General features: G+C 60.8%; 2 protein-coding genes across 4 annotated transcripts in view; one reads left to right on the forward strand and one right to left on the reverse strand.

The window, feature by feature from the left end:
* SELENOO (selenoprotein O) lies at positions 1-16,162 on the forward strand. 2 transcript variants are annotated; one of them, XM_016125291.2, is made up of 9 exons: positions 1-608; positions 8,033-8,236; positions 9,458-9,638; positions 10,354-10,484; positions 10,857-11,137; positions 14,087-14,237; positions 15,112-15,297; positions 15,437-15,593; positions 15,689-16,162. In XM_016125291.2, the coding sequence occupies exons 1-9, from the start codon at positions 28-30 to the stop codon at positions 15,851-15,853; spliced, it is 2,037 nt and encodes a 678-aa protein (XP_015980777.2). In that variant the 5' UTR covers positions 1-27; the 3' UTR covers positions 15,854-16,162. The 2 variants fall into 2 exon arrangements, with proteins under 2 accessions (XP_015980777.2, XP_036093647.1); XM_036237754.1 differs by lacking the exons at positions 15,112-15,297; positions 15,437-15,593; positions 15,689-16,162 and having other exon boundaries at positions 10,592-11,137; positions 14,087-14,225.
* TUBGCP6 (tubulin gamma complex associated protein 6) overlaps positions 14,610-25,478 on the reverse strand; it is a 19,126-nt gene continuing 8,257 nt past the window's right edge. Inside the window, exons 5-25 of one of the 2 annotated variants that reach the window (XM_016125289.2) lie at positions 24,653-24,774; positions 23,930-23,990; positions 23,685-23,794; positions 23,419-23,510; positions 23,178-23,317; positions 22,183-22,332; positions 21,675-21,756; positions 21,503-21,591; positions 21,305-21,420; positions 19,968-20,106; positions 19,610-19,681; positions 18,401-19,424; positions 18,183-18,241; positions 17,920-18,058; positions 17,669-17,837; positions 17,443-17,584; positions 17,164-17,358; positions 16,951-17,083; positions 16,649-16,862; positions 16,394-16,575; positions 14,610-16,299 (exon numbers count right to left, since the gene is read on the reverse strand). In XM_016125289.2, the coding sequence (XP_015980775.2) occupies positions 16,208-16,299; positions 16,394-16,575; positions 16,649-16,862; positions 16,951-17,083; positions 17,164-17,358; positions 17,443-17,584; positions 17,669-17,837; positions 17,920-18,058; positions 18,183-18,241; positions 18,401-19,424; positions 19,610-19,681; positions 19,968-20,106; positions 21,305-21,420; positions 21,503-21,591; positions 21,675-21,756; positions 22,183-22,332; positions 23,178-23,317; positions 23,419-23,510; positions 23,685-23,794; positions 23,930-23,990; positions 24,653-24,774 (3,522 nt within the window). In that variant the 3' untranslated portion in view covers positions 14,610-16,207. The remainder of the gene's footprint in view (positions 16,300-16,393; positions 16,576-16,648; positions 16,863-16,950; positions 17,084-17,163; positions 17,359-17,442; positions 17,585-17,668; positions 17,838-17,919; positions 18,059-18,182; positions 18,242-18,400; positions 19,425-19,609; positions 19,682-19,967; positions 20,107-21,304; positions 21,421-21,502; positions 21,592-21,674; positions 21,757-22,182; positions 22,333-23,177; positions 23,318-23,418; positions 23,511-23,684; positions 23,795-23,929; positions 23,991-24,652; positions 24,775-25,478) is intronic. The other variant, XM_016125290.2, reaches the window with a different exon arrangement.

Genomic DNA, 25,478 nt, shown 5'->3' on the forward strand with positions numbered 1-25,478 from the left:
GCGGTTTCCGCCGCAGCGGCGGCGCTTATGGCCTCGCTCAAGGCTACATTTGGGGCTTCCCTCACGGCCGCCCGCGCCCTGTCGCCGCTGCTCGGTTGCCTCCCGCTGCCCGCGCTCTGCTCTGCTTCGGCGGCCACCCGCGGCACCGCCATGGACTCGGCACCCCGCTGGCTGGCGGGGCTGCGCTTCGACAACCGCGCCCTCCGTGAGCTGCCGGTGGAGACGCCGCCGCCGGGCCCCGAAGGCGCCCCGTCCACGCCGCGGCTCGTGCCCGGGGCCTGCTTCAGCCGCGTGCGTCCCACGCCCCTGCGGCAGCCGCGCCTGGTGGCGCTGTCGGAGCCCACGCTGGCGCTGCTGGGCCTGGGCCCGCCGCCCGACGACGCCGCCGCCCGCCAGGCGCGCGAGGCCGAGGCCGCGCTCTTCTTCAGCGGCAACGCGCTGCTGCCGGGCGCCGAGCCCGCCGCGCACTGCTACTGCGGCCACCAGTTTGGCCAGTTCGCCGGGCAGCTGGGCGACGGCGCTGCCATGTACCTGGGCGAGGTGTGCACGGCCGCCGGCGAGCGCTGGGAGCTGCAGCTCAAGGGCGCCGGCCCTACGCCCTTCTCCAGGTGGGCGCCCTTCTCCACGGCCGGGCCGGGGCTCGGGCCTGAGCTGTGCTGAGCGCGGGAGGGTCGCCCCACTCTCTTCGCGTCTGTGGGGGCGTGCGCGTGCGGCAGAGCTGTCCTCCCATCTAGGGGCGAGAGGTAACTCCGGGAAGTTTGATCTCGGGGCGGAGAACACGGGCCGCAGCGTCCTGGCAAGGAGCAGCTTGCGGGAAGGGTGAGGCCAGGAGAGTGGTCCTGCGCCGCGGGTCCGTGTTCGCCTGCCGCTCGCCAAGTGACCCAGCCCCTGTGGCCGGCACAGTGCAGGGACCCTGCTGCCTGTCACGTCAGCCAAGGCATCCAGCCCTCCGGCTCTAGCTGCTGCCCATGCTCTGTTCTCACACTGTCTAAGGACTTCGTACCTGTCACACGCTTGTGTTTACCGTGTGCACGGCCCAGCCCCCACTGCTGGGGAGCCAGGGTGACTTGTCAGGAAACCCACAGATAGCACAAGGCTCCCTCCCGCCATGCTTAGCATCTGCGTGTCCACGTGCCCCGGTGCCCTGGATGGGGACCAGACCCTCTCAGATTCAGATTCAGCCTGCCTGGGGACGTTCTCCCAGGCACTGCCTTCCGAGCACTTCAGGCCAGCGCAGTTCTGACCCCACGGTCAGGTGGCCAGTGTCAGGTGCCCAGTGTCAGGGCCGGAGTGCAGGTCCAGCAGGCTGCTCAGTTGCAGACGGCGGGCACAGTGTGTTTAGCTCTCCTCCACTGAAGAGTTTATATATTTACTCCGTGTTCATTAAGTGCTCGTTGAATGCCTAAGAAAAGTCTCAAGTTGGCGTTTTATGTTTAAGGGCACGTCTGTTCAATGGCCACACCTCTGCTCGCACCTCCCTGCCTTCTGGGGAGAACGCATGCCAATCCATGTGTGTGTGCTTGCGTGCGCGCGCGCGCACGCACACACACACACACACACACACACAGAGGCAGCTTTATCTCAGCCCCTCAGAAGAGCTGGTCCTTCCTCATCACCCAGTCTGCAGACATTTTATCTGTATCGAAGTTTCCCAGTTCCACTTGGCACCCCCTCCACCCGCCCCAAACACCCTGCCCAGAGCGGTCAGCACCAGCAGCTGTCAGAAGAGTTTGGCCCTTGGAATGAAATGTAAATGACCCCCACCCCAGGACCTGCTCATTCTATGCACACCTTTAAACCGTATGTGTACATTTTGATAATTGAGTTTTGCCGGTTATAAAGACAGACCTTTTTGTGAGCGTAAACAGCTATTGGAAGTCACTTTTTATACCTGAACCCTGGAGTTTGTTGGTGTTTCCAGACCTGAAGTCTGCTAGAATATTTTATCCTTTAAAAGTAAGAGTTATTTGACCCTCACTCAGGTTTGCACACACTACTTGCACCCCACATGTGCTGGGGTCCCCAGCCTGAATGACACTTGAGGCTAAAGATGGAAGTAGCCGTGAGTGCTTTAAAGCCAAATGCTGCTGGAGCCCCCAGGTGTGGGTTTTGCAGGGTGGGCAGGTCGCTGCTTCTGCCTCTTGCCTGCAGTGGTGGTTGCGATTTCAGGACAGGTGTCTCTTGGCAGATGCAGAGCTGGTCCTCAGCTGGGTCTATCCCAGTAGCTTGGCTGAAACAGACATGGGCATACAGGAGAAGGGACTTGTCACATGTCCCATTGGCTGTGTTGGGGCAGGGTGCCCTCTGAGGCTCTTTGCCCTTACTTAGATCATTTCTGGCTTTCTGCTTTGGGATTCTCACCCTGGGGAAAAAGACAGGCTTGTATTCAGATCATTTTTACCAGATTCAAGATGAGCGTGGACTATGGTAGCTCCTGGGTACAGCGTGAGATCTAGCTGGGCTGAGAGGTGACTCCCAAGCCAGGGATAGTGCAGTGACATTTGAGGAAGAATTAACCTGGTACCGTTCCATGCACAGAACAGAAGGAAGTGAGTGGCCACAGCTGTGGACTGAGGGGCATGCTGGCCGGGGCAGGTGGTCTCCCTAAGAGCCCGGGGTCGCTCAGGCTCCCAGGGGAGGGCAAGGCAGAAGCCTGTAGGGCCCCAAGTGCCGGCCTGGGCATGGTCTCCCTTTAGCCCTTGCCTCCCTGGCCCCTTCCCAGGAGAGGATACGGGCAGCATGTCCGCCCCAGGTGCCTTCACTCAGCCATCATGCCCTGCGCGGCAGCAGAGAAGGTGTGCTCTTGTCTTCCACATGTTTTTGATCTTTTCTTAAAAAGCTTTATAATTCATTGCAGGTGCCTTCCTGCTTAGGAGAGTGCTGGGTTGCTGCTGCGTCCCGGGCCAGGCCTGGCTCCCAACTCACTGTCGCTGTGTTTATTTGCCAGACAGGGGCTCTTAGAGGTCAGAGTGCCCCGCCCCCTAATCTCACAAGGAGGGGCTCAGGATGTAGCTCACACAGGCCAGCCGTTCTTATGTGCTGCCATTTTCCTTTTTTAATTTTAAAAAATGATAGAATTCCCAGACGTGTAAGAAGTTTGGAAGTCGCCAGTCTGTTCTAACAAGTAAAAATATGAACGAACTGAAAAATCAATAACTCATCTTAGCTCCAAGAGAGAAAAGAGGTCGTGGCAAACCTCTGCCCCACACAGGAGAGACCAGCAGGTGGACACAGAAGCACAGCTTCCCAGGGAAATCTCCACGGGGTCCTTGCTCTGTGAGTAACAAACTGCTGGAGGCTCAGTGTGGACAACTTGGTGAGAACTCCAGGGACACAGGTGTAAGGAGCCCCCACACGTCTGTGAATTCGAGCTCCTGCAGTTGTGTTAGGCGCTCACAGCAGACTGTGGAGAACAACTTCCTGGTGCTTCCAGCGGGGCGGAGAGGAACAGGAACCTGCGAAGCACAGCCGAGCACTGCGGTGGTGACAGGGCTGTTCTCAGAACCTTCAGCCAGAGCCTGACTCGCCCTGGTGAAGGACACGCCCCACTCCAGCCAGCTCTGGTCTTCCTCTCCCACCCGAAGAGCAAGGGGGCTGAGACGCACACACGGAAGTCCCAGGGGCACATTTCCACTGAAAGCCCAACCTACTCATAGGACTGTGAACACTGCTCCGTGATACCCCACCATGTCACTGAAGTGCTATTTACACCAGCTCCTTCTACCCAGGATGTCCGGCCTGACTACGAACACACACACACACGGCACACCAAAAGGCAAAAACACAGCTGGAAGAGATATAGCCAGCACCAGAACAAGACTTGTGGCAGAGATGTTGGAATTATCAGTCCAGGAATTTACAGCAACTGTGATTCTGTGGTTCACATGCTAGGGCTTCCATGGGCAAAGCAAACACACAGGAACAGATGGTTTGAGTGCGGGGAGATGGAGACTCAGACAGAACCAGGAGGAAATGGTAGAGATTTCTAGCAAAGACACTAACAGAAATGATGCGTATGCTAGTAGACTGGACACAGAAGAGGTAGGCTCTCTGAGCGTGAGGATGCATCTCAGTACACACCTCCAAAGGCGAGAAACAAAGAGGAAAAAACTAAAAGAACAGACTGTCCAAGAACTAGAGGACAGCCGAGATGCTATAATGTGTGTAATGGGAACGCCAGAAGGAGAGAAAGGCACAGAAGGAATACTTGAAATGGCAATGACAGAGTATTCCCAAGGTAACGTAACACCAAACAGATCCAGGCAGCTCAGAGGGCACCAGGCAGGGTAAATGCCCCCAAAAGTACACTCCGCATATTTCAAACCACAGAAAGCAAAGACAAAGAATAAAAAAAGACATAAGCCAGAGGCAAAAAACACCTGACCCACAAAGGAGCAGAGACGGGAATCCCAGCTCTGTCACGGGAACGCATGCAAGCACAAGGAAAGAGGAGGCGGAGCCCCTGGGAAACAACCCTTCAAAGAAAGAAGCAAGGGAGAGCGGACTTGTTCAGACGGACGGAAACGGCATTCATTGCCAGTAGACTTGCCTTGCAAGAAATGATGAAAGAAGTTTTTCAGCGAGAACGGAAATAAAGATTGGAGGCCCGGATCTGCATAAAGGAGGAAAGGACATTGGAGGAAGTTAAGGAAAAATAAAAACTTGTATTTTTTTATTCTTCATCTAAAAGGTGAAAGTTTGTTCTAAATACAACGACACTATTTGACTGTGTGCTTATATTCATATACACTTACACATGTTTATATAAGTGAAATTAGTGACAGTAATAATATAAGAGGAGGGAGAAATTAGGATTATTTCGTAATTACAAGGTGCTCACACTACTCATGAAGTGGTATAGTGTTATTTGAAGGTGGACTTGGATTATTTGTAAATGTGTATTAGAAAATCTAGAGCAACCACTTAAAACAAGTTTAAAGACATATTTAAATGATATGCTAGGAGAAAACCAATAAAAGGAGAGAAAATAGAATCAAAAAGGCTCAAGTGAGACCACAAGAGGCAGAAATAAAAAACAAAGGAACAAATAGAAAAATAGTCAGAATGGGGTAGAATTTAACGCAGCCGTATGAACATGACTACGAATGTCAGTGGTCTGAATGTGCTAATTAAAATGAGATGATCAGAATGGATCAAAAGCCACACCCAACTGTGTGTTTCCTACAAGATGCCCACTGTGAATTGGAGACGTGTCCGGATTAAAAGTGAGGGGATGGAGGCAAATGCGCCATGCTGACACCAATCAGAAGGAAGCAGGACTAGCCATCTCAATTCCAGGTAGAAGAGACTTCAGAGGAGAGTCATCAGGGATAAAGAGGGCACCGCATAAAGACAGAGATCAATGCTCCAAGAAGAAATAAATAATAGTATGTGTGCGCCTCACAACAGTGTCAAGACACGTGAGGCAAAAACTGACAGACCTGTGCAGAGAAGCAGATGAATTCATACCCTCATCAGAAACGGTCAGATCCAGCAGGCAGAGAATCGGCACAGACTTCGTGTACCCGATAGCACATCAAATCCACTGGCTGTGATGGACACCCGTAGACGGCTTCACCCACCCACAGCGAACACACTTCTCAGGCTCGCATGGGGCGTGCACCCCGGCAGACCACGCTCTGGGCCACCCGCTCCCCTACGAGTTTAAGCGAACAGACCCCGACGGAACTAACCCAGGAATCCACCAGAGAAAGACGGGCGGAAAATCCCAGCACTCTTGGAGATGAAAACACACACGTCTAGAGAACACGTGGGTCAAAGATGAAACCTCAAGAGAAACTTTAAAATACTCAGATCTGAATGAAAATGAAAACGACTCATCACAGTGGGGGGGGGGGCACAACAAAAGCAGAGCTTAGAGGGAAATTTGCAGCAGTGAATGCAAATATCAGTAAGTAAGACCAAAAACCAATCAGCCAAGCTTCCACCTTAGGAGACTAGAAAAGAGAGCAAATCAAACCCAAAGTAAGCAGAAGAAAAGAAGAAAAATTGAACAGAAGTCAATAAAATTGAAATAGGAAATAGAGAAAGTCAGACCAAAAGCTGATTCTTTGAAAAGGTCGGTAAAATCAATAATCCCCTAGCCAGGCCAGCTAAGAGAAGACACATATTACTAATATGAGAAATAAACAAGAAGATAGCACTATAAATCTTATTGACATTAAAATGATAATAAAGGGATATTATGAATAACTATGCTCACAAATTGATAACCTAGATGAAATGATCCAGTTCCTTGAAAGATGCAGTTTGCCAAAACACAAGAAGTAGACAATCTGAGTAGGTCTATTCCTATTAAAGAAATTTAATCAATAATCACACACTGGGTCCAGATGGTTCCCTGTTGGATTCTACCAAACATTTAAGGAATAAATTGCACCAATTCTCAAGTCTTTTGGAGGACGGAAGCGAAGGGAATACTCGTAACTCATCCTACGAGGCCAGCATTACCCTGACGCCAAAACCAGACCAAGACGGCACGAGGAAAACCACAGAGCGGCATCTCTCGTGAACACACGTGCAGAAACCCTCAGCAAAACGTTAGTGTGTCGAGTCCAGCAACGTGTGAGACTCACGCACCACAACCAAGTGGGAATTATTCCAGGTGTGTAAGGCTGGTTCAACGTGAGAAGATTAATTGGTATAATCCATCAGATCAACAGGCTGCAGAAGAAACCACGTAACCAGGTCAACAGATGCAGAAAGGGCATCTGACCAAATCCAGCACCGCCTCATGGTGGAAACTCAGTTAAGCTGGGGCAAGGGGGGACGTCCTCACCTCGGTGAGGAACATCGCAGAAAGCCTCCAGCTGACATCCACCACATGGTGAGAACTGCAAAGCTTTCTCACTGACGTCAGGAACAAGGCAAGGAAGTCTCCATCACCAGTGCATTTCAACATTGCATTGGAAGACCTGCCTAAAACAAGACGAAAGAAATCAAAAATATACAGATTGAGATGGAAGAAATAAAATGAGCTAATGAGCAGTTACAGCAAGGTTGCTGGACACGAAGTCGCCATACAGTAACTGTATACCAGCAGTAAATAACTGGAATTTGAAATAAAGACAATACTAATATAACCCGCACACAGACGTTACAGCAGCTTTATTTATAATTGCCAAAACTTAGAAGAAACCGAAGTGTCCTTCAGCTCGTGACGGATGACCAGACTGCTGTCCACCCTGACCGGAGGGTCACTCAGCACAGAAGGAATGAGCTGTCGAGCCACGGGGAGACCGCGGAGCCTTCGGTGCGTATTTGTAAGTGCAAAGCCCAGTGAGCAGAGCACGCTGTGTGATTCCAGCTCGGTGACATTCTGGAGATGGCAGCGCTCAGGAGACGGAAAGGACTGGGGCTACAGGGGTAGAGGGGAGGAGCGCACAGGTGGAGGACAGAGGACTTTTAGGGCGGTGAGACTTCTCTGCGTGACACTCATGGTGGGTACGTGTCATACGTTTGTCGGAACCCGCAGGACGTTCAACACCAGAAGTGACACCCTACTGTGAACTCTGCACGATGATGACATGTCGGTGCCGGGTCATCGGTTATCACACACGTCCCGGTCCTGCGGGGAACGCTCGGTTGCAGAGGCCGTGGGAGGGAGGGAAGAGCACCGTCCCCTCAGCCTCGCTGTGAATAAAACTGCTCTGCAAAGCCGTCTGCCGAAACGTGCTAACAGAGGCCCAGTGCGACAAGCGCTGACGGCGGCAAGGCCGCCCGTGCCAAACGGCGCTGCTGTCTGTGCGTGTCCCTGTGAGTGGTTTGTAAATCCAGCCCTAAAAGCAGCTGCAGGTCCACAAGTGCGTGCGCGACACGGTGAGCGGGTGTCCCCGGCCACAGGCGGGGCTTGTCACCGTGCGGTCATCCAAAGTAAACTCTGAGGGTGACGTTGTGAATTGTGTCTGAAACAGCTTCGGCGCGTCCACTCGGTCTGTCCCTCCCGCCCCCCGAACCACAGGGTGGAATGACGCCCGCCGAGCGGCACAGTGACCCCTGTGCTTGATTCCAGACAGGCCGACGGCCGCAAGGTCCTGCGCTCCAGCATCCGGGAGTTCCTGTGCAGCGAGGCCATGTTCCACCTGGGCATCCCCACCACGCGGGCGGGGGCCTGCGTCACGTCGCAGTCCACGGTGGAGCGTGACGTGTTCTACGACGGAAACCCCAAGCAGGAGCCGTGCGCGGTCGTGCTGCGTGTAGCCCCCACCTTCCTCAGGTAATGCCGGGCTCCCGCAGGCTCGCGGAGGAGCCGTGCGGCCGGCGCATCTGGTACAGGCAGAGGCACCTCGGTGGCAGTCCAGAACCCGGCCTTGGCAAGAAGCAGGGTGTCGCGGGAGAGACTGATGGTCCGGAGGCACTGGGCACTTCCTGGGTCGGGAGCCCTGTCCTGTGTGAGCCGCGCCCTTCCGCACTGCGCCCTGGCCCTGTGCCACCGGGAGAGCTGGGGCGGTGGGGGAACAGTCGTGGCCAGAGCTTGACTGGCCTAGGAAGGGGCCTGAAGGGTGCGGGGCAGCCAGAGGGGCTGTCCCAACATGGGCCCCGAGGCAGGGCACATGTAGAGCTGTCCACTTAGACTTTGTGACAGGGAGCAACGTGAAGCTCACCCAGCAAATGCCCTCTGGGTCACTATGTCGTGATGACCGCCGTCATGCCTGTCTTCCTCGCCCGTTCGTTAACCAGAGTCCTTTCTGTCTGATGTCACCATGCTGTGTGGCATCAAACACAGTTATCAGGAGGTGCATGTGGTGATCTTGTGGCTAAGCCGTCTCGTGGGGCCAGGCTGACCCTGTACGTGTCAGAGCAGCCAAGACAGCTGAGCTGTCACCAGGCCAGTCCCAGCCTTCCCTCTTGTCTTCTGAGGCAGCGGTCCCCAACCTTATTGGCACTGGGGACCGGTGCTCCTGTGAGAACCTGGTGCCCGATGGCCTGAGGTGGAGCCGAGGGGTGATGCCAGTGCTGGGGAGCGGCTGCAGATACGGATGGAGCTCCGCTCGCCTGCCACTCACCTGCTTTGCAGCCCGGTTCCCTACGGGCCGTGGACCGGCACTGTTCTGCGGCCCAGGGGTGGGGGACCCCTGCTCTGAGGGATGGGGGAGCCAGGGGAGTGGTCTGCCTTGTCCTTGGAGACCCGGGGCTTCTCCACGGTGGAACCACTAGGCAGTGTGCATAGCAGACAGGCAGCTGTTGCCGTCCCCACACTGCAGCTGGCACATGACCGCCGTGTCCCTAGGTGTGGGAGGACGAGCACAGGGCCCTTCTCATCCTGTGGAGTCAGGGAGAGACGAGCCGGGCTGCGCAGACTTTGACTGAAAGTGGACGGAGTCCCGGAAAGACTGGCTGAGCTCGCTCGCAGGGACCAAGGCCTTCCCAGGGCAGGCGCCCCGCACCCCTGGCTGGCGGGCAGCTGCGCTGATGCGTGGAAACCCCGCCCCTCCAGGTTCGGGTCCTTCGAGATCTTCAAGCCCGCGGATGAGCGCACGGGGCGCGCAGGCCCCAGTGTGGGGAGGAATGAAATCCGCGTCCAGATGCTGGACTACGTGGTGGGCACGTTCTACCCTGAGATCCAGGCTGCTCACGCCGGCGACAGCGTGCAGAGGAACGCAGCCTTCTTCCGTGAGGTGGGCGGGCCAGCCCCTCCCGGCGATGCCGGGTCCGCCAGCCTGGTCCACCAGCAGTGGGCGCCACGCAGCTCTTGGGGCCCGTCCTGCGCCCGTCCTGCCCCAGCCCACCTGGGCTGCACCCTGTTCCTTCCTATCCTTGCTGGGGGCGAGTACCTGGGCCAGGAGATGCGGCCGGCACCCAGTTCATCCCTGTGGCAGGCAGGGGGGCGGGTCTCTCTGCCTTGTGGGCCTGCATGTGTCCACAGCAGAGCTGAGAGGGGGCCCTGCCGGTGCCCAAGCGCCCTCAGCTGCACAGGAGGCATGGCGCAGGCGGGGCTGGCGGCTGGGCCCTGGCCTGGGCGGGTGGCCCGTTTGAGCCCTTCCCCTGGCAGCCGGGCACAGCCTGGACCTCAGCAGGTTTGCCTGTCCATGAGGTACCTTGTTTGGTCGTCCGCCGGACCCAGGTCACGGGAAGTCAAGGTTCCCTCATTTTTCTTGTATGGGTAAGAGCCACGGTGAGCACCTGGGAGCCAGTGCGTGGGGACTGGAGGCCACGTGTGTGACTCCTCCAAACTCGTCTCCCTCCTCAAGCCTCCCAGTGCCCTGCACGGCTGTGTGCTGGACGAGAGGGCGGCGTGCTGGGGCGGAATCCCCAGGGAACAGCTCGCGCCAGGGACCGAGCGAAGAGGGGTGCGGGAGGCCGGAGGGAGTGGACAGGCCTGCTTTGCTGCAGGTGACACGTCGCACGGCCCGGATGGTGGCCGAGTGGCAGTGCGTCGGCTTCTGCCACGGCGTCCTCAACACGGACAACATGAGCATCGTGGGGCTCACCATTGACTACGGGCCCTTCGGCTTCCTGGACAGGTGAGATGGCTTGGGAGGGGCACAGCCACATGCCAGTGGCCAGGCAGGGGACGGGCCTGCAGTGCCCGCGGCCAGTTCCCTCACTGCCTGGTTGGTGTTCCCAGCAGCGCAGTGCCCTGGAGGGTTTCAGGCCGAGGAGCACTGTCGAGGGTGGCTCGCCGTCAGGCACGAGGGGCCGAAGGGGCAGGGACGGGAGCAGGAAGAGAGCAGCGCCTGGCCAGGGGTAGTGCGGCCTCCCCGCGCCCGCGGTGGAGCCGTCGTGGTCCCTGGGGGACAGGCAGGAGAGCGGTGGCCACATGGGCACTTTGGGTACCCCCAGGGAGCCGGCACTGTCCCCTCGGGCAGCACCATGGTTCTCACTCCGAGTGGCAGGTACGACCCCGACCACGTGTGCAACGCCTCCGACAATGCCGGGCGCTACACGTACCGCAAGCAGCCGGAGGTGTGCAAGTGGAACCTGCGGAAGCTGGCCGAGGCCCTGGAGCCCGAGCTGCCCCTGGCGCTGGCCGAGGCCATCCTGGCCGAGGAGTACGACGCCGAGTTCCGCAGGCACTACCTGCACAAGATGCGCAGCAAGCTGGGCCTCGTGCAGACCGAGCAGGAGGAGGACGCCGTGCTGGTGGCCCGGCTCCTGGAGACCATGCAGCTGACCGGTGAGTGTGGGCAGCCACATGGGCTCAGAGTTTTCACCGCCGTAAAATGAACAGGACATGACCTTGACCCTTAACCTCTTTCCCTGTGCTTGCCGACCAGTGGCATTAGGTGCACTCACTGCTATGCAGCTGTCACCACCAGACCCTCCAGAACATTCCATCTTCCTAGATGAAGCTCCGTCCCTATTAAGCACTCACTCCCCATGCTCCCCCACCCGGCACCCACTTTCCTACTTCCCGTCTCTGAATCGGACCCCCATAGGGCCTCACAGAAGTGGAGCCACACAGTGCTCGTCCTCTGTGCCCCGCTGGGCTCCCGGCCTGGCGCTCGTGGCCCCCTCCCGTTAACCTCGAACCATCTACAGATGGACCGCGCTTAGCTCGTCCGCCAGCCGTTGATGGGCACGGGGCGGTTTTCACTATCAGCCGCTGTGAACGTGCACGTGCAAGTATCTGTGACCCCTTCTCAGCTCTGCGCCAGGAGGGGGCTCCTGGGGCGCTGTGCTCCACGACTTGCTGGTGGCAGCGTCGCCAGTCCTGATCTCGGCACGTGCCGAGGCCGGCCACCTGTGGGCCCGTCCATACACACCTTCGTCAGGTCGAGGCAATTTCCTTCTCTTCCACTTTGAGTGTCTGGGCCATTTTGTGTCAGTGAGACGATCACATGGGTTCACTCCCTCGTCCCCAACTTGTCTGGGTCACTTTAAGTTGCTGTGGCGAATTGCCACAGGCGGGGCCTCAAGCCGTGGACATTCATTTCTCACGTGTAATCCTGGAGGCTGCGAGTCGGCGGTCGAGGCACCCGCGGACTGTGGGATGCCATCTTCCTGCTGTGTCCTTCCGCCAAGGGCACGAGTCCTGTCACTGGGCCCACCCCAGGACCTGACTGCTGCCCGGAGGCTCCGCCTCCCATGACCCCTGGGGATGGGGGCTCCAGGAACGAATGCTGGGGCACAAACATTTGGGTCACGGCACGGCCCCTGCAGCCCTGGGCGGCCCCCTGCCTGGTCGTGGTGTCTCGCTCTGTCTCTGTGCCAGGGCTGTCAAGGACTTCTGCACCTGTGTCCCTCATGGGTACTGATCTGCCGTCGTGTCCTCTGTCTTTGGCTTTGCTATGAAGCCGGTGCCAGTCTCAGAATACTTAGAAAGTGTCCCCTCCTGTTTGAAAGAATTCAGGACGGACTAATGGTGTTCTTGAACCGCACGTGAGAATGCACCGGGGCAGCCGTCGGGTCCAGGGCTCTCCCGTTAGGATTCGCGTCCCTGGTCGGTCTCCTTACCGCTTATAGGACTCTCCAGACGGTTCGTCGTCCTTGCAGTCTGGTTTCCGTGTGATTGATTGGTAGTGATGTTCCCACTTTGACTTCTGATTTTGGATACCCGTGTCTTTTCTCTTTTTGTCAGTGTAGCTAGGTTTGTCGATTTTGTTGACCTTTTCAGAGCGAATTCTCAATGATTTTTCTTATTTCTTTAATTTTTAATTCTTTCCATTTTGCTAACTTTGGTCTCATTTTGTTCATTTTCTAGTTCATTAGGTGTAAGTCTAGGTTATTGAGATCTTTTTTCAGTTGCTATAACTGACATGTAAACGCTCACTTCAGGTGCACAGCGAAGGCTCAATATGTGAGCCTACTGCAAACCAGTCGCCACACAGCTACAGACTTTGTGATAAGCAAGACCTGCAGGTCCCTGACATCCGCATTCATAGCTGGCCCATGCTTCAGTGTGTTACTCGAGTGTTCCCTAACTTGTGATTTCTTTTGTTAAATGTGGTTACATTTAACTTTTGCGTTACTTATGAATTTCCCAGTGTTTCTTCTGTGACTTTCAGCTTCATTACACTGTGGTTAGAGGACATACAGGTCTTTTTTAATGTATTAGAACTCGTCCTGTGGCCTAACGTGCCGTCATGGCACGTGCCGCCTCGGTGGACAGTCATCTGATCTGGTCAGGGTAGTGTCGCCCCACTTCCCACTGACCTTGGCCCCCGTCCCGTCCACTGTTTAAAGTGGTGTGTTGAGTCAGGCTCATAGAACAGTTCTGTTTCTCCCTTCACGTGTATGGATGTTGGTTTTACGTCTTGGAGTTCTTCTTCCGTATGTGTTCCTAGTTCGCACATCTTGGTGAAGTGGCTCTTTACCAATAGATTTTTGTATTATTTATTTATTTAAAGCGCACTGGTCTGATATCGGTAGAGCCACCCAGCTCTCAGTTACCATTTGCTCGGGACAGTCTTTCCCACCTTTCACTCCCAACATTTGAGTCTAAAGCAGGTGTCCTGGACAGGGTGTAGTTGTGTCCGCCTGTTTTTTAATCCATTCCGCCAATCTCTCCTTTTTGATTTGGAGAAGAATCCATTTACTTTGTAAGTCATCACCGGTAAGGCTTCTGCCGTTTTCTGTCGTACGGCTTCTGTCCCCCCTTTCTTCCATACTGCTCTCACGTGTAGTTTCCTGGTGCTGTGCTGGACTGGCTGCCTTCTCGTTTCCTCTTGTGTCTCTTAGATGTTTTCTCAGGGTTGCAGTGACACCGTGCTCTAACAAGTCAGGCTGAGGACTGCAGCTGTCCGCTGTGTCAGGTCCTGTGCCAGGCATGTTTCAGTGCCTTGTCCTGGGCACTCTGCAGCCCCTGAAGTGGGAAGTGGTGACTGCAGTGCCATCGCTGAGGGCCAGGGGCCAAGCTCAGTGCCCACACTATTGTACCCATTTTACAGATGAAGAAACTGAGGCTGCAGGCCTTGAGGGATTGAGTGACTTGCTTGGTTCAGAGTGGTGGCTGAGCCGGGTGGGGGGTAAGGAACAGGCTGGAAGAGGGTCCAGGGCCCCGGACCTGCGGCTGACTAGGGCTCCGGCGCCTGTGTTGGGGGGGGGATGTGGGCCAGCGAGCAGGTGGTGCCGCGGGAGGGGCGTGCAGGGCCCAGCCCCCAGCACTGAGCACTCTGTGCTCCAGGTGCTGACTTCACCAACACCTTCTGCCTGCTGAGCTCCTTCCCGGTGGAGCCGGAGGCACCGGGCCAAGCTGACGTCTTGACTGCGCTGACTGCACAGTGTGCCTCCTTGGAGGAGCTGAGGCTCGCCTTCCGTCCCCAGATGGACCCTCGGTGGGTATCCGGGTCTTGCTTCCTTGGAATGTTTGCGGAAACGCAGGATGTTTAGGGCAGCGTGGGGGCACGTGCACGTCAGGGAACATAGGATACAGTTTTCTGGGTACCTAGGGGTTCAGGAGGCTGCCCTGCTCCCAGGACTGGGGGATGGTCACATCCCTGTGACACCAAGGCCCATTCGTTGGGCACAGGGCAGGCCGGCAGTGCCGCTGCTGGGGTGGGTGAGTCAGACGGCCCAGGCTGGGAGGCTGGGCTCTGCTCCCTGGGCTAGCCCTGCCAGAGCAGTCTGCGCTGTCCCCACTGGGTGTTGCCCACACCTGCGGAACACCTGGAAGTATGGCTGTAGGACTCAGTAAACAAGCCAACAGGTTGTGATCTGAGAATTTAGTGCAGCAGCATGGGGACTGAGCTGGAGCTCAGGGTGGAGGAACAAAGCCAGTGAGATGGGGCGAGGGGCGTCGGGCTGTCCCCGACCCCCAGGTGCCTCTGGGAGTGGGGGGAGATCCAGCTCGTGGTCGTCATGGGAAGAGCTGAGAGCATTTCCCCTAGAGGAAATCATTGCTGGGTTGAGACAAAGGTAATGGGGGCCAAGGAAAAAGATGGTCCCCGACTCCTCTTTGGGATGGGTGCCGCCCCCAGGGTCTGCCCGAGTCAGCAGTGGTCTCCGTTCCTCAGGCTGGTGACTGGCAGGTGCCCCCACGTCTGCTTCATCTATGGGTCACAGATAGTGTGGCTGGACAGCTGAGGCTGTTGCTACCGCCTCTGGGCCAGGACAGTCACCGCCAAGTATCCGGCGGTCCCAGGCCATGGCCCCAGCCAGCGGTGGGAGCCCCGATGGCTGCCAGGCACACTCACACGGCCCCCCACGCAGGCAGCTCTCCATGATGCTGATGCTGGCGCAGTCCAACCCGCAGCTCTTCGCGCTGCTCGGCTCGCAGGCGAACATCACGAAGGAGCTGGAGCGTGTGGAGCAGCAGTCGCGGCTGGAGCAGCTGAGCCCGGCAGAGCTGCTGAGCACGAACAAGGACCACTGGGCCGCCTGGCTGCAGGAGTACCGGTGAGGCCGGCCCCACCCGCCGTCCAGTCGCGAGGCCCTGGGTGCTGACTGCCTGTGGCACCACCTCCCCGAGGGTGGCTGCAGACGACCCCCACCCAGGGGGCCGTGTGCAGGACTTGGGGCTTGCATGTGATTCCAGAGTCCGGCTGGAAAAGGACAGGGAGGGCGCCGGGGACACCGGCACCTGGCAGGCTGAGCGTGTGCGCACCATGCACGCCAGCAACCCCAAGTACGTGCTACGGAACTACATTGCACACAACGCCATCGAGGCGGCCGAGAACGGAGACTTCTCAGAGGCAAGGGCGCACCTGTCCCAGCTGTGTCCCTGGGGCCCACAGCCGGGGGTGGGCTGGGGGGGGGGCGCCCCCAAAACCCCACCTCGTTCCCCCAGGTGCGACGAGTACTGAAGCTGCTGGAGACTCCGTACCACAGGGACGGGGAGGCCCCCGAGGTCCCGGATGCTGCTGAGCCTGAGGGGGCGGCCGGCGGGCAACGCTCCTACAGCAGCAGGCCCCCGCTCTGGGCGGCGGAGCTCTGTGTCACCTGATCCTCGTAAGTGCCTTGGGGCCTCCACGTCGGGAGGCCCCAAGGCCCTGAGTCTAACTTGAGTCCAAGAGGTGGCACCTGTCAACCGGCCAGCGGAGCTCGCCCACACCGCCTCTCCATGACAGCAGAGACGTCCAGTCAGGACCTGACCCGTCTCTGTCCGATGCGGACTCAGCAGCCCAGCGCCACCCTCAGCGCGCAAAGCCAGCTCAGCAGAGGGAAGCGCACAGTAGTCTCCTGCCCCGGCCAGACTAGGAGGGGCCGGCACTGCACGCCTTCTGCTGGCTGGGGACCTGTAAATAAAGCAGCCGCTTCCTCACCCCTAGTGTGGTCACTCAGCCCCCGGCGCGCCCCCGCGCGGCGCTCAGGCATCCTGGTAGTAGTTGTTGAAGTTGATGCGCAGCAGGAAGTCCTCCAGGTGCGGCTGGTAGCCGCGGTTCACCAGCTTGGTCACCACTGCGGGCAGGCAAGTGCCGTGAGCACCTTGGGGAGCCCCCTGCAGACCTGCCCGCCTGTCCCCACCACAGCCCCGCCCGTGGGGACGGCTCACCTTTGAAGAGGAAGTGGGAGTAGTACTTGAAGGTGCTGTAGGACTGCTGCATGAGGGCGAAGTTGGGGTGCTCGGCCGGGCCCCAGGGCCGGGAGATGAGCTGGCTGCGGAACTTGAGAACCAGGCTGAAGACGCTGTGAATGATGTTCATGACGGGCGCCGCCCTCTCTGTCAGGAGGCCCCTGGGGAGCAAGAGCCGAGCTGCCGCTGGGTGCGCCCAGACCCGGGCCGCGGTCCCCAGCGCCCATGCCTCACCTGAAGACCGCCTTGTGCAGGTACTCGGCATGGGCGCGCTGGATATCCTCCAGGTCGCCCACCACGGCCAGCCTGGCCTGGAACTCGCACCACGTGACATGCAGGATCTGGTTGGCGATGTAGCCCTGGATGACCTTCACGAAGTGCTGCATCTCGTGCTTGAACAGCTGCAGCTGGCGGAACTGCACAGACCCAGCCGCGGGGCTCACCAGGGCTGCACGGGGGGCAGGGGTGAGGGGTGAGGGGTGAGGCGTGAGCGGCCACTGCCCCACACGCCGAGGGGGGCTCCAGCGCAGCCTCACCTGTGCGTTTAAGGTGGAAGCAGACATCCTTGAGTGTCCACATCATGAGCTTCAGTTGCAGCAAGAAGGAAAAGATGCCACTGTACCTGCTCAGGCAGCTCTCGGTGATGACGATGTTGACGGGCCAGCCGACCTGTGGGGGCGGGCCCAGCTCAGGGCATGGCGCAGCCGCTGTCCCAGCCCTGTCCCACCCACACCTGGGCCCCTGCTGACCTTGTACCTGAGCTCCAGGCAGCTCAGCACGTCAGGGGCGTTGGGGGCAAAGGCCTCGGGCAGAAACTTGAGGGCGAAGGAGAGGTTGGCGGCGTGCGGGGAGTCACCATGCAGGCTGTACTGCAGCGCCTTGCTCAGCACTGCGTTCAGCACCAGCGGGCTGAGCAGCTCTCCGGGCGTCTGCCCCGCCCCGAGCTGAACGGGAGAGGGTACAGGGTTTTGAGAGTGTCCCGGCCACCCGCACCAGGTGTGCCGCACCCCTCCACACCCGGGGGTCACCTTCTCAAAGAGCAGGTCGCTGAGGGACTGGGCAAACTCGCCGTCCTCCATCAGCAGGAAGTGCCGCAGGGCCTCGAAGTGGGCCTCAAGGCGCAGCTCCACGAAGAAGTAGTCCACCACGGCCTTGTTCACCAGGGAGATGCTGGCGGGAGGGGCCTGGAGTCAGGGGTGCGGGGCGCCACAGGCTGGGCGGGGATGCGCGCCTGGGACCCGGGCAGGCACTCACTGGGCGGCCAGCGGGGCTGTGACCGAGTGCTTCATGAGCACCGGCAGCGGCAGCAGCTCGCTCAGCGGCACCACCGCCTCATCCGCATCCGACTGTCCCCGGGGGTCCTCGGGGAGGGAGAAGGCCTGTGGGAGCCCGTGGTGGAGGAGGCGGGCGACGGGAGGCTCCGCTGCACGACAAGATGGCCCAGGTCGCACTTAGGGGACACACCGGCCAGGCCCCCGCCCACCTACCACGGCCGCCTCACTCACACATGGCCTCGTAGCTGTCTGGGTACTGCTCCAGGCGGTACTGGCCCGCCAGGCCCGCCAGGTAGGCCTCCTCCCGGGCCCGGGCCGCCGCGGCCGCCGCCTCCTCCAGGCCTGGGCTGCTCTGGGTGGCTGCGCTTCCCTGAAACAGCCCAGTGTCGGTGCCCGCCCTTCGCCTCGGGGAGGGCGGGCAGGTGGCCACGTGGGCCTGGCCCTGCAGGACAGAACCTCACCACCCCTGCACCACCCGCTGGCTGTCCCCTGACCTGGGACCTGGAAGGCCAACGTGGAGAGAGGTCCTCGCTGTCCCCGTCCCTTCCGGGGCCTGAGAGGCACCAATGAGACGGGAGGGGGTGTCAGGGCCAGTGGCCCGTTGAGGGGCAGCACTGCCCGAGTCCCGGGACAGCGCGCTTCTCGCCTTCCTCCCTCCCCCTCGCACCCACAGACGCCACCGGTGACAAAACAGCTTTGGGGTCCCAATCACCTGGCTCCTCGGGGATGCTGTCTCCCAGAGCACTGGGTGCAGCCACAGCAGACGGCAAGGCCTGGGGGCCACTGTCCTCCCCGTGGCTGGAGCCAGACACCTGAGTGCAGGAGCCATCCGAAGCCAGCTCTGAAGCCGGCTCTGTGGGCAGCCCCGGCACGCAGGCCCGGGCAGGGCTCTGCGCTCCCAGGCCGACGCCTGACAGGGACGAGTGGTCAGGGGCGTGCTGACGGGGCCCGGCCTCGGCGGGCTGGCCTTCCCCTGGGAGCAACCCCGGCAGCATGTGGGACTGAGACACGTGCCCGTGGACGCTCCACCGTGGCCGGGTGGGGACCTCGTCCCACACGTTCTCCCCGACCCGGACGCTGGCGTCAGACACGTGCCCGTGGACGTTCCACCGCGGCCGGGAACGGGCCCTTCCGGAAGCATGACCCGCTGTGGGAACAGCGCCCTCTGACGCGTGCCCAAGGCGCTGTGCCCTGGCCCGGCTGCTTTCCTCCTGGCGGGGGCTGGTACTGGGCGAGTGCGGGTTCGGCAGAGCCACCTGCTCACCCGGGACGTGCGTGTCCGGCTGCACGTGAGTGTCCCTGCACAGCTGCGATTCCTCACAACCCAATCTAGCTGCTACGGTCTGGAGGGGCCCTGGGGAGCCCGAGGGGACCACAGCTGGCCTCAGGACGGTCCTGAAATCATATTCCTGTGGTCCTGAGGGACCGGTGCCCATTGTTGCGGATGGAACCGAGGAAGGCAGGTCTGAGTCGACGGTCTGCAGAGCCTCCAGCATGGCCACTGCAGCAGTGCGTGGGGGCTGCTCGGCCCCCTGGCCGGGCGGCAGGAAGTCTTGGAGGCTGAGGTCTGCAGAGAATGGCCCCAGTGCCCCCGCCTGCCCCAGGCTGCAGGCCCCGGCTGCAGCAGGCTCCAGGGGCTGCGGGGTCGGCCTGCTTGCGCTGTCCTGGGCAGCCACACGCTGCTCTGCATCACAGCTGCCGCCTCCATCAGGATGCTCGGGGCCTGGAGACGAGGCCTGAAACACAAGTGCACGTTATTCCCTCCAGCTATCTGGCTCTGTCCCCAAGTTCGGTTTTGCAACCATAAAGTGGGTGCTCTGAGGACACATGCCCGGTGCCCACTGTACTCCCTAAGAAGCACAGGCCTGAGCGCCCAGGCCCAGTCCCATTGCCCACCCTGGACCCCGCCCCAGCCCCTCACCTGGGAGTGTGCCCTCGGGAGGATGGCTGACGGCCCCAGGGACTTCCCCTCAGACACGCCTTTCAGCATCGCCTGGAGTTCAGTTAGCAGGATGTGGGGTAAACATTGGGCGGCGAGGAGCAGAGCTGGCACCCAGCCCCGTGCAATCCGACCCACGGCCGCCAGAGGCCACACGGGGCCACGGCCCGCCACCCACAACAGCACCGTGTGGCTGAGCACGGCCTCTCCCCGGCTTGCCTGCTCTGAACACCTGGGGAGTCATAGCCCTGAGGAGGGCATATAGGTCCCATGCAGCTTCAGGGGGTCCCGAGTCCCCAGAGCCCACAGGACACGCTGGCCCCCGAGGCCACGGTGGCACCTGCACACGCTCCTGGTCCTCCGAGAGGAAACGAAGCCGGGCGCTCGCCAGTCTGCGCCTCTGGGTCTTCCACAGCGCCTTCTGCTCCCGCCGGGCCGCCTCTGCAGACAGCTTGCTGTAATGGTCCACCAGCGCCTGCCTGAAGCCACACCCACAGAGGACTGGTCACCAGGCACCCCACAACGTCCAGCTGGCTCCCTGCAAACTGGGATGGGGCCCCATGGTGGAGCCCAGGAGGCAGTCTGCAGAGCCCAGCACCCTGCCCAGGCCACCAGCTGGTCCCTCTGGGCCCCTGCAGCTCCTGCAGAGGTAACCTCAACCCACCAGTCATCCTGCCCAGCAGACTGGGGGCCCCTGGGGGCAGGTGGCAGCCAGGGCTTGGCAGACACCGGAGAGAGCCCTGGGCACCCGGAGGCAAAGGGACAGGCAAGGGCCCTCCAGCGGCCTTGTGCCCTGAGCTGCAGACGGCATCGTCCTATCCCAGGGCAAAGCCCAGGGGCCTGGAGGCCGGCGCAGAGGGCACAGAGCGCGGCACACGTGTTTTACTCGCCCGGGTTAATCCGAAGCCAGCCCCGGAGGCTGCCCCGAGGCTGCGACCCTCTCGCTGGCGGGGAGCTGGGTTCGAACCAGACTGGATGTTTCCAGTTTGGCTGCCACGAGCCAGGCCCATTCCCTCCACATGTGAACGAATAACCCCCACCCGCGTGCACACGCAGACGTGTGTGCAGGTCCACACATGTGGACGTGTGTACAAAGACAGCATGAAGCACGCACGGTCGCACGCACTGACATGTTCGCACATCGCTGGTTCCAGGCCTCAGCTCCACAAACGACATCCGGTCGGTCGGGACAACATGCCCCAGGCCCTGAGCAGGAAGGGACAGCCCCTCCCACAAAGGCCTCTGCAGGACAGGAGCCCTGCTCCCCGCCTGGGGCGATACAGGGGAGGGCGGGCCAAGCGCACCCCGCAACAAGACCAACCATCAGGTGCTGGGCTGGGCAAACGCCCGTGTCCGGCAGGCTCACGACAGGTTTAGAATGAAATGAACAGGAGCTGCTTAGCTTAAAAAGCGGACAAGATGGGACAAGCAGACACTGCGTGGACCTGTCTGGACTTCGGTCCACGCAAGCCGGCCACGAGCAGACGTCCTGCGGGCGGCTACGGGCACCTGAACACAGCGTCATCCGAAAGCACGGCGTCGAGAAGGCCACGTGAACATTTTCGAAGTGAAAAGTGAAAGGACCGTCGCTAAGGTCAAACCAGGTGCAGCGCCCGTGCGACAGCCCCGCCCCAGAGGGTCGGCCTCGAGTGCCGGCTCCAGCCACGGCCGGCCTACCTCGCCTTCCGCTCCAGCTGCTCCTCCAGCGCCTTCAGCCGCTGCTCCCTGTCGCGCAGCTCACGGGCATAGCTGAAGTCGTCGGCCAGCTCCTGCTGCCTGGCCGCCCGGCGTCGCTGCACGACACACCCGCACCAGCCACGCTGGGTCAGCCCGGCCTCGCGCGCCGGCCCCCACCCGGGCCCGCAGCCCACCCACCTCCTGCTCCTTCACGAACTGCTCCTTCAGCCTCTGGAACTGCTCTCGCTTCCGGGCGTCCGAGGCCATCCGTTCAGACATTTGCCGATCTAGTGGAGACGACGGGCGCCATTGAGAGGGGCCCCCGACTGGCCGCCCCCAGAACCACTGGGAGGACCCGGGCCACACGCACCGCTCAGCGTGCTCAGGACCCTGGACGCCGCTTCGCGGGCCTGCACGATTAACTCTTGTTTTGCAATTTCCATTCTTAATTCCTGAAAAAGATCATCGGTGACCCATGCATTCTAACTGCATCCCCTCCCCTGGGGTGGAGGGTGGCCTGGGAAGGGGCTGCTCAGACCCCAAGTGGTCTCCTCCAGAGACAGAGCCAAGCTCTAAGGGTGAGCAGCCACCCTCACAGTGACAAGGCTCCAAGATGTCAGCATGCTCTTGAGGAGTCGTCTGGGGCCAGACCCTAGGTCCCCATGCACTTTCCCTGCAGGGGACCCTGGGGGCTCAGGGCCTTCCCTGGGAAGGTGGAGCCCAGCCACCCCAAAGAGAAGAGGACAGAGCCCCTGGCCGAGGCATTCCCACCAGGCGCACCCCAGGACAGGATTGGGCAGCATCATCCACCGTACCCCAAACCCAGCGCCCTGGAGGAGAGGGAGGCAGGAGGGGAGACCTGGCCGTGGGCTTCGCACCTTCTCCTCCTTGCTGATAGAGCTGTGGCGAGCCACCCTCTCCATCCGCCCCGCGTAAGTGGCACAGTCCTTCTCGATCTCCTTCAGCTCCTCCAGGGAGAAAATTACCGAGATCCGGGGCACAGGGACGTCGGACCAGCAGAGGTAGTGCTGCCAGGGGGGAGTGGGGGGTGGCGCCTGAGCCAGTGACACGTGGGCCCCGTCCACACCATGTCCACGCTCCCGGTGACCCATGTGGACCATTCACTTCTCAACCAGGGGGCATGACGTCCTCCACGGCTCTGAGGGCACCAGACAGGCTGCCTGGGGTCCGTGCCCAGGCCAAGGCTCCCTGCAGCTGCTACCAGGTCCGACCCCACGAGGGGCTTCAGAAGAAGCTGTGAAGATCTGGAGATCTGCACAGCCCGCCTCGCTGGAGGAGCGCCACTCACTGACATCAGCCAGATGGGACAGACTGGACGCCTGCTCCACGCCACCCTGGGAGCCCCGCCCCCCAGAGCGCGCGCGGCCAGTCTCCAGGAAACCTTCACCTGTACAGGCCCTGCACCTGTCCTGGCGGCTCCAGCCCGGCACTCGAGGGAACCCGCTGGCCACAGCTGAGCCTGACCCTGTCAGGCCCTGCACTCGGCTGGCCAACTGGGCCCCTGGTCCGGACTCCGCCCACTGCTGCTGCTGCCTGGAGCCCCCAGGCCCATGCATCCAGCATGACTCCCTGCTTAGACATCAGCCAGCACCTCGCAAAGGCTGCCCATCTATCCACCCGGGCCTTGGCCATGTGATGCTGGCAGAGGGCCCCACTCCAGAGCACAGCCAGCCCCCCTCACACCACCCTGCCCACTGGGACAAGGGGCACGCTGCCCCTGGGGAACTTCGCTCTTCCTGCCACTGTGGCATGGAGGTCCAGAATGGGGACCCCTCACCTCTCTGAGGCCACCAAACCCCTGCTCCAGCCAGACCTCTGCTCCCAGGAGCTGGAGACGAGGGCCCGTCCTCACCTGCGGGCAGCAGAGCTTCAGCAGGTTGATGGTCTTCCCGCAGACATACACGTCGTGCGCGATGTGCTTCAGGAACGCGGGCACGCAGTCCTCCACCTCCTGGGAGATGAGCACGTAGCCGTGCGTCCAGTAAGACTTGTCTGCAGATGGGACAGGACACGTGGCTGGCCTGCACCCGCCGACTGCCCCGGCCCACCCGACGGCACGGAGGCCCACACAGCCCACAGCCAGCCGCCGCTACCTCTGAAGCCCAGGTACTCGTGGTTCACTTGGATCATGAACTCGCCGTACACGTCTCTGAAGACTCCGCTATACACCCAGTCGTGGATGAACCTGCCGGATGGACGGGCCGGTGGTGAGGCGGGCAGGCGTGGCGGCCACGGGGTGTGGTGCTCTGCCCAGGGAGCCCACCAACCCTGCCTTCCCCTCCACAGCAGGTGTCTGACCAAGCAGATGCTCCCCTATCTGCCCTGACCCCAGCAGCCCCGCCCGCGCGCCGGGCCCCACCGGGTGTAGGGCTCGCAGCTGGTCTTGAGCAGGGACAGCAGCACCGGGTAGTGCTCGTTGCTGCAGTTGTCCAGGGCCTCCTGGTACAGGTGGGAGAGCAGCTTCACGCCCTGGGGACAGCAAGGGGAGGGCTGGACACACGCCCCGCCCTGTGCACAGGAGGAAGCCCCACCCCGCAGCCACACTCAGCCTGGCTCCCTTTCCCGGAGCCCGGCGGGCCAACACAGCAAGAATGCACAACTCACGGTGGGGAATGCAGCCCTGGGCTCTCCGCAGGTTCCAATACCACAGAGCTCGGCCAAGTACCTAGATGGAAGCCAGGTGAGAGCAGGTGCGCAGGGGCTCAGAAGCCCCAGGCCCGGGTGAGAGCAGGTGCGTAGGATGTGTCCCGGGCCCTTCCCTATCTTTGTGCTTTGGGTTTTTGAAAGTACCTGCACCCCAAGGACCTCAGACTGCGGCTTCCTGCTGGACCCCGCCCTAGCTCCTTCCCAGGCTCAGGCAAGGCTCCTGAGTATAGGACCCTCCCCTGGGCCCCCAGGCCTCGCCCAGGTCGCCGCCACCTCTGGCCTGGGTGACCGCCAAGCCTCCTCTCGCCTCACTGCCGTCTGTGCTGCGCACAGCAGCGCTCTCGTGGGGGGAAGGGCGTGCGTGCGCTGGGGCCCCCACACTCCTGCCCTCTACCTGCAAAGCCTCCTCCCCGCCACCTGAACTCGACTCCCCAGGGCCCACGCCTCACTGTCCCTTACCTAGACATGCCTGCTGACATCTGACATTCGGCCTGGGTTAGCTAAACAGCTCCCGAGTGCCAGGGGCCAGATCTGTGGGGACCCTGTGTGTCCTTCAGGCAGGAGCCCTGCCCTGGACGGTGCCCGCCGTGGCACCCAGCACCTGGTGAGCTCGGGTGGAGCAAGGGCCGTCCTCACAGTCCCTGCCCCCATCCCCCACACTGGCCGCCACGTGCGGCTCACCTGAGCTGCCGGCCCAGCTTCCTGAAGAGAAAGGCGATGGCGATGAGGCTCAGGGTGGGCGGGGTGGAGAGGACGCAGGCCCGGTAATACTGCAGGTACCGCCGCAGGCCGCTGGTGAAGGCCTGTGGGCAGGCAGAGGGGGCGCTCTGGGCTGGGGGGCTGGGCTGGGCGCTGCCCCCACCCTGTGCAGGTACCGCCGCAGGCCGCTGGTGAAGGCCTGTGGGCAGGCGGAGGGGGCGCTCTGGGCTGCGGGGCTGGGCTGGGCGCTGCCCCCACCCTGGAGCCACAGTTCCGGTCACGACCTGACCTAGCTGAGAACCAGGGCCCCTGGTGCACTGCACACCTGGCCCCTGTGGCCAGCGGCAGACGCCCTGGGAAATAAACCTGGGGATCCCCGGCGGGGTCTAGAAGGGGTGGCCAAGCACTGTGCAAATGCCAACCCCGATGGAGTCTCTGGTGGCTCAGGGCACTGGGGCCTCAGTGACACGTGTCCCGGGTGGCAGCTCACGGCTGGTGGGCAGGAAATGCTCCCAACCACCAGCAAGGAGACACCGACCTGCTGCGTCCCAGGTGACCCACGGGCAGTCCCGCCCTCGTCAGCTTCCCTCTGCCTGCCCGGCCCCACTCCAACTCGTTTGCCATGGACTCCGTCTACACCGTCTAAAACCGGAACCTCGTCATGGCGCCCCGACCCCCGAGCTGAGTGCCACAGCGTGAAGGAACCCACACGCCCTGCCTCCGGCATCGACCCGCTGGGGCTCCCAAAGCACCCGGCTCAGCCTGCGTGCCTGCCCTCACACGGCCCTGCTGTCCCGGGGGACTGTGC

Source organism: Rousettus aegyptiacus, unplaced genomic scaffold (assembly GCF_014176215.1).
Source record: "Rousettus aegyptiacus isolate mRouAeg1 unplaced genomic scaffold, mRouAeg1.p scaffold_m13_p_2, whole genome shotgun sequence".
Lineage (NCBI taxonomy): Eukaryota > Metazoa > Chordata > Mammalia > Chiroptera > Pteropodidae > Rousettus > Rousettus aegyptiacus.